We start from the raw sequence: 10,128 nt of genomic DNA on the forward strand, positions 1-10,128 counted from the left end.
TGGATTGCTACAAAAAATATGCCCTATAAATATTTTGGAAATTTAAATAGTAGCACTTGCATTTGATTGATTTGAAACCAATTCATTGGTATTACCTAATCTAGATTTGGTATCAATCTCCAACATTCTTCACTACAATTTCACATTTTGCCTCTGTATTGGTAGTAAATCAAACATGATCAAATACAACCTTACCTTACCAAATATTTAGTAGTGCTAAAACTTTCCTAGATTTCAGCACTACAAAAAATTTTGAAAGGGTACCAATCTAAATAGGCCCCGGATCTTAGGGGTATTTTGGTCAGATCACCATACAAAATAGGGTAAAAACCATATAATTGATTAAAGAGAGAGAAAATGGCATTTTAACGTATATTCACGGTTTGAGAATAATATTTTAACAAAGTCGAATTCCAAAGTGAAACCCCATCATGACAATGGTAAAATGTCAATTTTCTCGCGTCCGTCCTATCTCTCGTGTTTTATCGGACATCCGATTGCCTCTTCAGTCCAGCGCCGTAGAAGTAGAAAGGTCGTCCCGCGGCACGTCAACGTTCAAACCAGCTCGTCACGCTGTTATTCTCTCTTCGATTTGTTTATCAATTTGGCCCAGCTGGAGACGGATCCAAACCCAACCCAACGCAACAACGCGCGCAGGCTTTTTCGGCTAAAAACTAGCGCTATTGCGGCCACATGTCTAAATATTCCCATTTGACCACCCCACCCACGCCGCCACGCGCCTTCCCCTCTTTCCTATATAAATCCCCGCCCCAAGAGCTACCCCGCCTCGTCTCATCTCATCTCATTCACACCACACCAGCATTCGCTAGCTCACTCACTCTACCTCGCTAGCGATCTACTCGATCCAGTGGTTAATTTGAAATGGACGCGCCGTGTGGATGGACGACGTCGGCGGCGGCGGCGGTGGCGGAGGAGGAGGATGTTCGGAGAGGGCCGTGGACGGTGGAGGAGGACGCGGTGCTGGCCGGGTACGTGGCGGCGAACGGCGAGGGGCGGTGGAACGAGCTGGCGCGGGCGGCGGGGCTGAGGCGCACGGGGAAGAGCTGCCGCCTCCGGTGGCTCAACTACCTCCGCCCCGACGTGCGCCGCGGCGACTTCACCCCGCAGGAGCAGCTGCTCATCCTCGAGCTCCACTTCCGGTGGGGGAACCGCTGGTCCAGGATCGCGCAGCACATGCCGGGGAGGACGGACAACGAGATCAAGAACTACTGGCGGACCAGGGTGCAGAAGCACGCCAAGCAGCTCGGCTGCGACGTCAACAGCCGCCAGTTCAAGGACGTCATGAGGCACCTCTGGATGCCGCGCCTCGTCGAGAGGATCCACGCCGCCGCCGCCTCGTCGGAACGCGCCGCGCCGCCGCCGTGTGCCGCCGCGCCGGCTCACAGCGGCATGTGCTACTCACCTGACCCGTCAACCACGACGTCGAGCACGGCAGGGTCGTCGGTGACGCACGGCGAGCAGTTCCCGTCGTCGACGAACCACCACCTGATGACCATGGCCAGCGTCACCACCGCAGCGGCAGATTGGTCCAGCGAGCAATGCGGCAGCGGCAGCGCCACCAGCACGAGCGTTGGGATCAGTGATGACATGTTCGAGGGGAGCTGGTCGGAGCTCCTCGCCCGCGCCTACGACGACGACGGCGCCGATTCTTCGCTGCTGCCGGACTTCCAAATGGCAGACACCGGAGACAACTGCTGGTGGAGTAATTTGGAGGACATCTGGTCACAGCAGCCGTACTGATAATTTCTGTATACTACGTACGCTAGCTAGATAGCTCTTAATTATGAATGACCAAGTTAATTTATTTGTAATTATATTGTTACTGATTGATTAATTGCTAATGAGAAAATTATTTAATGAAGCAGAGGATTAATTTGTATTTGTGTATGCTCTGATTCTTACGTTATAACTTACGAGAAAAAAAAACGACTATATCTCAATTGGTCATGCTCAGAGGGAAAAAAAATCTATTGGAAGATAACCGTTATTTACTCAAGCACAAAAGGTTTGAAAAGGTAATTGTAAAGGAGCGAAAAAAAAAATCGGCCTCTTGGCGGCTAAAGATGTCGTTGTATACTAGTAGTACATTATAGCGTTCTCTTGTTTCTAGAATGGTATACTGGTAGAGTAGAGTGGTAGTCAAAATTCTACTACAAACGTTGATGGATTGGTGTGACTGGTTTAGTACTTTAGTCACTCGTGCATGCAGTCGCCAGTTATCATACGTTCTCTGTTCGATGGATATGGTCGTCTTCTAGAGAGGCAATAGTTTCCTAGGTTCAAAGCTCAAAACATGCACCATGACATTGATATGCACAACACAATGATTTCGATCAACCGATGACCTTCATTATAAGTTAATTTAGAGAGTGAAACTTAATGCGCCAACAAAGCTAAAACAGGTATATTATCATCGGTTCACCGTACGCATGTGTCGTGTTTAAATTTTAATAGTGTATAAGTGCCCAAGCTGTTATAGCGCACTGTATGCCTTTAGCTTTGTTGAGTGAAAGATTCTGTAGCAGTGTAGCTCGATCGGCCCTGATCATCAGCCTGTTTTACGGAGGGAGAATTTGCTCAATAGTTCAACCATGCATATTTAATTTACTTTCGATACTCCCTTCGTTTACTTTGACATGACACTACTGTCAACTATATACATCCAAACTTTGACCACAACTATATGGTTCAGTACTTATATAACGAGCGGACTATGTTTAACATGCAAATTTTTTACTCCCCTCTTTTCATATTATAAGATGCTTTTATTTTTAAAATAATTTTTTTTAAGTTTGATTAAGTTATAGAAAAACATACCAATAGTTTCAATACAAAACTTTCAAAATATATATATTTAAAGATTTAATAAAACTAATTTCATGTAAGGAGCTATATTTTCTATAAACTTGGATTAAATTTAAAGGACTTGGCTATATTTTTAATAATCTTTTATTTTTCTATTTTTCTATAGACTTGGTTAAACTTGGAAGAATTTAGATTTAGAAAAAAATTAAAACGAGCTCTAATATAAAATGGAGGGAGTATTAAATAATCTAGTCATGGTTTATACAGTACAGTCAACAGTTGTCAACCGAAAGTAAACGTAGGGATATTCTATTCTAACTTAGTGTAACACTCCATTAGGTGGACTAGCCCAATTTGACTATACGATAGCACGAGGAATAAGAGTAAGCTGTATAGAATGTTAGAGATAGAGAGGTGAGAGGAGCTAGAGTAGGTATAATAGCACATATACGTCAAGCTGTATGCAGACTTAGAACATGTAGAATGATCATTAATAAGTGCTCTTAGCCTTGATCAGCCATACATCAAGCACCTTGTGAGTGATAGAAAATACACAGTATAGTACATGTATATAGAAACCATGGTTCGATCGACCGGGTCAACGGTTCAGACACTTAGACCGGTGGACCAATGAACTGAGAGATCGGCCGGATGACCCACCGGTAGTTTGACTTTTTATACTATGTTCTTATGCCTATGTAGAATAGAAACTTCGCTACATGAAGCTGGCAAAAAGAACAGATCGAATAGCAACAAAAATTATTTTTTGGATTAATGCATGGTTAGAGTTTTTGTTGTCTTAACTGTTATAAGGACATCAGACATAATATCTAAATAAACATGTATTATTTAAGAGTCGGGCTCTATCTTTCAACATGCCCTAATACTCTTGGAGATATATATACAACTTCCTCCGGTTATAAATATTTAATATTTAGAACAAGATTCAGTCAAACCTTTTAAGCATTGACAATCGATTCTATGCTAAAATAAGTATATAGAATCTAATAAAATTTATGTTATTATAGCACCTTTTTAATGAAAATCTACACATTCCATATTTTTTTTTCTTTTCAACTAAGCATTTGAAAAATTATTTATGTCAAAGTTTTAGAAGTTTTACCAGATTTTATCTTTAACGTTAAATATGTATAACCGCAGGAAGCGGTATATATCTTGAGGAGTATTATGCATGGTTTGTTTAGAGTTACAACCAGAGGAAGTATATATTTCATCATGAGATTCATGCCTAGAGATGAAACAAAAGCAGTTGTACTAAACATAAAATTCATGTGGCGAAAAGAAACTGTAGCGCGAAATATGACCAACCGAAAGTAATTGCATTGGAGCTGAACGAAATATCCGAAAAGTACAATAATTAATACTTTATCCGTTTCATGTTATAAGACGTTTTGACTTTAGTCAAAGTCAAACTGTTCAAGTTAAACCAAGTTTATAGATAAATATAGTAATATTTATAATACTAAATTAGTTTCATCAAATCGATAGTTGAATATATTTTTATAATAAATTTATAACAGTTAGAAATGTTACTAATTTTTTTCTATAAACTTGGTTAAACTTAAAATAATTTGACTTTGACCAAAGTTAAAACGTCTTATAACCTGAAACGGAGGGAGTAATAAACAATAATTATGTCAAACAAACAAAAAAGGATGCTTTTGTATTTGCATGCAAGCTATGTATAGGACCCGAGCAAAACCTTATCTTTCCGAACACAGCAAAACCACTGTCCACTGCAGAAGTTGCTTAAATTAAAGACTTAATTTTGATCACCCTTATAATAACCATTACATTCACGGTAGAATAATTCACGCAGACTTTGGTCCGATTACCCCCAAAAGAATAATACCAATATACCATTCTAAAAAAACAAATCATTTCTATTAGGAAAAAAAACATGGTTTTTCTAGCTGGGGGATTTCATCAAATTTAGGAGGCAACAATAGCAAATAATAATACTACTCAAAAGAAAATAATAATAACAATAATACTACTCCTCGGCAGCTAGATGAGATGCCAGTGTCCAGCTCTTGGAGAAGTAGTGGACGGACACTTGTCCATGGTGGGAGGTCAAATCGTCAAAGGTGCCCACAGCATCCGGCCGGTCTTTGGTCGTCTAGCTCGATCGGGGTCAAACGCTGGTCTCCAATCCGTCAGCGCGTCGCGGTCGACGCCAAGACCAAGCTGACGTAGCGTACGATGGCTGCCGCACCACGCTCGCCCCTCGTGCGCGATACCCATCGCCGTCGCTCCGCGGATGCCGTGGTTTTTAATTTCCTTGTTAATCTAATCACTTATCCACTACTCCTCCTATATCTTTATAGACGCGCATGACGAGGGGAAGGCGAGATCGATCCTGACCGCGATCCCCCGATCGGACGGCACCCACCTGGCGCTTGCTATAGCCGCCGGGCCCGGGCGGGGGCGACGTCACCGGTGATTCTGAACAGCACTGAGAGACCTCCACTCTCGCGAACTGAACGACAAGTCCTACAACATGTGCTGCTAAGCTAATGCCCACAGTCTAATCCTAGCTATGTAGGGTCTCCTGCCTAATAAGCTATACGGATTGTTGAGGAGGTATTGGTCTCGATCGAATCGCACTGTTGATGCATGTGCGGCCTGATACATTTGATCACGTGCTTAATAATGCTCTTGTACATTCAACGGAAGCTTTCTATGTGATACATACGTATATCTAGTTTATACAATCAAATGTTGTACAGTGCGTGCCTCACGGTTGAAGCGAAAGGAAAGTAGGCTCCTATGGGCACAACCGCACAACTCTAAGTCTATGGTCTTGTTTGGCTGAAGGGATAGGAAAATAATTTTTCACCCACCAAAAAACATCAATAAATCATAACAATTCATTCTCCTTCCATCTAATCATAACCTTTCATTCATTTTCAATCCCAATCCCACCTCCTATTTCCAATTATCCAAACACCTAACAGTAAGTGTAATAGTTTTTTTTAGAGAGACAATAAAGAACAAATCAAATAGTAATATGCTTCTAGTGGCGATCCTAGTAGGGGAGCAAGGTGGGCCTGGCAACCCCTACTGCCCATCAATGCACTAATTATAGTACTCCTAGGTTTTTTTACAATCTAATAGCTAAAATGCTTGCTACATATAGAAGCAAAAGAGGAAAAAAAATGAAGGACAATTAGTGTTTTTTTTCTAGGTTATTTACAGATAGCTACGTACATGTTTGTCTTTTACTAGTTAGGTGTCCGTGCGTTGCAACGGAAAAAAATAATACGTTAATTTCAAATCACACTGGCTTATTTAAATCATATTTCACTGTTTTACAAAATTGGTTGGTGACAGATTGACACTCGCTCTTGAGCTTCAGAAGGAGCATCATATTGAGGTGTGCCCAGTGATCCAGATTTAACATGCTATATCACATCACAGAAATCTGTAATTAATTTTTACTAAATTGCAACTAAAAATTGACAAAATTGTAACTTGTAGAATATCATTGAACTTGATGTCTAGATTATGTTCGGGATCAGGATGAAACAACAAAACAAAAAGGGAGCACACAAATCCGTATTATTTCCATGCCAAATTCCGAAATTGGCTTCAAAAAATCAAGGAAAAGGAATAAATTGGTAGGTCACCATCGATGTCGTAGGAGATTCAGGATCAGCGATGTTGATAGACGCTGGGATAGCCTCGTCGCCTCCTATTTACCCTCATCATGGTTGGGGAGGATGGCCGACATTAGTTGGTATGGCCTAGATGCCGTCTAGGTCAGTTCGTCCTGGGAGCAGCGGTGTGAGCAGCGGTGGCGGCGACGGGGAAGCGGCATGGCGAGGAGGAGGACGGGATGAGCAACAGCTGGGAAGTGCAGGGCCGGCCCTGGCCCTATGCAGCCGAGGCGACCGCCAGGGGCCCATGATGGTGGAGGGGCCAACACCTAATACTAGTAGTCTAGTACCTCATCCGATGTTGAGATCAATGATCTTTATTCAGAATTAAAGGAGTGATTCTTCGATGTTCACGCCTGAGATTCTGAAGTTCGTTATGGATGCAGATTGCTATCCAAATGTTTTAGTTGCCTATCGAAATCTCTTAACTGTACCTATGACGGTAGCTTCAGCTGAAAGAAGTTTCTCAAACTTAAAGTTTTGAAGAACTATTTGAGATCAACTATGTTACAAGAAAGGTTAAATGGCTTGGCTATGTGCTCAATTGAGAAGGATATCTTGAACACTATTGATACCGTTATTGATGATTTTGCATCAAGAAATGCCCGAAAAAATATCTTTTCATGGGAGCAACGGATATGATGGGGTTTTGTTCTTCATTAAGTTAATGAATAATGATATTAGTTCCAAGTTACAAATATATTGTTATTTTTATTTCTTCATAATTAACAGACATGTTAAATTTAATATATGGATGTATTTGTTATCGTTTTGCAAGTAAAATTATTATCTATATATCATAAATTTTTATATATAGTTTAGGGGGCCCATCGCGATGAGTTCGCTTAGGGCCCTCAAAATCATAGGACCAGCCCTGGGGAAGCGGGGGGCGCTGGGATGGAGGCGTAAATGGGGAGGCGGCGTGGTGGATGCGAGCACAGCAACGACTGAGGGATGGTGGGCGGCGATGGGGTCTCGCTGGACTCCGGTGGAGATGTGGTGGGAGGATCGTGGGACGAGTCATGCGCGTGGATGGTGAACCGTGTGATCTGCAGGTGGATCCTGGAAGAGATGTGAGCCGTCGCAGCCCTCCTCATAACCCGAACAGAAGCTAGACATCAAGACTATGACGGCGACGAGGACCTCAACCTCGCCCATCCAGATATGCGCCTTGGCAGGAGCTCGCCACCTCGACCGCCCACCACCGTGGACCTCGCCTCCTCGACCGCTGCCTCCCTCGATCTGCTCCATCCACAGCTTCCCGCGACAAGCAACCGCGGCGTCGCCTGAGAGCGATTCACGGCGGTGACGACGCAGTGGCACGGTGGCGGCGCGACGGTAGCCAAGGGCGACTCACCTCCCCACATTGCCGTCGCTCCCGCCCCTCAGATCCGACATCGACGTGGTGGGGGAGGACGGCGATGGCGGCGTGGTGGGGGAGCGACGCGGTGGGGGAGCGACGGTGATGGCGGCGCTGGGGTCGGCGGCGTGGTGGGCGAGGATGGCGATGGGCGACGCGGTGGAGGAGGCCGGCGATGGCGGCGCTGGGGTCGACGGCGTGGTGGGGGAGCGACGCGGTTGGGGAGCGACAGCGATGGCGGCGCTGTGTCGGCGACGCGGTGGGGGATGCGATGGATGTGGCCGCGGCGGTGGATGCGATGGATGCGGGCGCTATCCCCCGATGCGTGAGGATGAGCCAAGCAGTTGGGTGCGGATCGTTGCGCCGTTTGATTTAGCGAACTGGCTCATACTCCGCGTGTCTGTCAGGATTGGAGTCACCGCCACCACTACGGAATTTTAAAGTAGTAGAGATATATCCTATATTTAGTTCCCTTAAGTTACATATATCTGCTTTATATGTTGGCACCTTCTAAAATTCCGCGCTTGCCACTGTATGCTTCCAAATTTGGAGGTGAACCGTAATTCTAGATATAACGTGTCTATGAACTTGCAAAACCATAGTACAGGAAGTCCTTGGATGGTACGGTATTGAGGGTGTTTTTGATGGCATGGCGCTGACGTGTCACTTATAGGTAGGAAAAAGAAATAAAATATAGTGTGAACAACATGTCAGACATAAAAAACTATCCCCTCTCTCCCTCTCCCGCTTGTCTCCAGCAGGCCGACGCCTCGACAGCGAGCTCCCTATCCCTCGTCCACCTCCTTCCGTTGTCCCACTAGCAGCCTACGGTGGCAATGAACGGACACAGAGCTCGCACATGCAGAGTAGTGTCCCCGCCTTCACCGCCAAATGACATCATCGAGTGCAGCGCAGCCAATGATTGATGAGTAGGAGCCAGGGAGCCATCATGAACACCATTGTTCTCATCACCTACATCCATAATATCCGTCGGAGCAGGGGGCTAGCCCCGTTCCTCATCATGCTCATCGTCGGGCCATGCAGTATGCGTGGTCGCGATGGTGTTCCTTTGCGAGGGGGCGGCGGGCTGCACCGGGTACGGGTGGGAGGAGGAAGGCCATGAAGTCGCTAAGGGCATGGACATGTTATCCTCCCTGGCCCACCCCCTCCTCTCCCATCCCAAAGCCACCTCGAAATCCGCCGCCGCCGTGGAACCGTTCCCTTCTTCCCAAACCTGTCGCGTGTCGGCAACCGCACGCTAGGACAAAGACGGCGAAGGTGTCATCTGCTTCATTGTGGTGGTGGAAGCGAAGGAAGAAAATTCGATTCGGGTTGAAGGAAAAAAAAAAGCGGAGTGAGCCGGCATGGGTTTGGGGACATCATGGCCGAGCTAGCTCCTCTCCCGCCAGCCGCTGTCCTTCTCCCCGCCAACCACTGCCCCGCCTTGGAGTTTGGATAAATGAGAAGAGAGGGGAGGAAGAGAGAGAGAGAGAGATAAGGCCATAAGGGGTCCTGACTCTAGTCAACTAACCACATCGGATGAAACCAGCCGCTAAACTGTTATTGGATATCATGTACACCGGTTTTATAAGATATAAGGGTATATGTTATATCTGGTATTGTAGTTTTAGGACGAAATTCAAGTAAGAGAGCTAAAGTGGACTTATTCCTTAGCAACCATCACTAACCACGAAAACTACGGCCCAAAATTGACAGCCCAAGCCCAGAGGTGGAGCGTCAAAGGCCGGCCGGCCGCGCGGTTGCGACGGTGTGTGGTGCTACGTCACGCTGCCGGCGCCGCCGTAGCGGCGTAGCGAACTAGTAAGTACTAACCCGCCCGAGCGGCGAGCGACACGGGCCCGGTTCGTCGTGGCGTCGAGACGCGCACTCCCGTGCGACACGCGCGCGGGGGACGTCGTCGAGATCGACGCGCACGCCGCTGTGCCGGCAGTGACGTGCGTACCACCGCGCTGCAGTGCAGGCAACTAAACGTAACCCCTAGCAAAGCACGTAGTCGATCGTACTCGTACCGATAGGCGATAGCTGCACCCACCGACGCAGCCACGACCGGGGGCCGCTGATCCGCGACCAGTCGCGCGATCAGCTGCCCCCCTTTAATCTGTTCTCTTATCCTATATATACTACTATACTATAAGTATATGTATATACATACGTGTGTGTGTATATATATATATATATATAAATTTTTATATGTATGCACTTTTAATTTATAAAAAGATATGCACATGTATATAAAGTTTG

General features: G+C 45.6%; 1 protein-coding gene across 1 annotated transcript; it reads left to right on the forward strand.

The window, feature by feature from the left end:
- The first annotated feature begins 807 nt into the window (after window positions 1-807).
- LOC127761045 (transcription factor MYB2-like) lies at window positions 808-1,882 on the forward strand. The gene has a single exon (XM_052285617.1). The coding sequence runs from the start codon at window positions 883-885 to the stop codon at window positions 1,759-1,761; it is 879 nt and encodes a 292-aa protein (XP_052141577.1). The 5' UTR covers window positions 808-882; the 3' UTR covers window positions 1,762-1,882.
- The last annotated feature ends 8,246 nt before the right edge of the window (window positions 1,883-10,128 follow it).

Source organism: Oryza glaberrima, chromosome 1, assembly GCF_000147395.1.
Source record: "Oryza glaberrima chromosome 1, OglaRS2, whole genome shotgun sequence".
NCBI classification, from domain to species: Eukaryota; Viridiplantae; Streptophyta; class Magnoliopsida; order Poales; family Poaceae; genus Oryza; species Oryza glaberrima.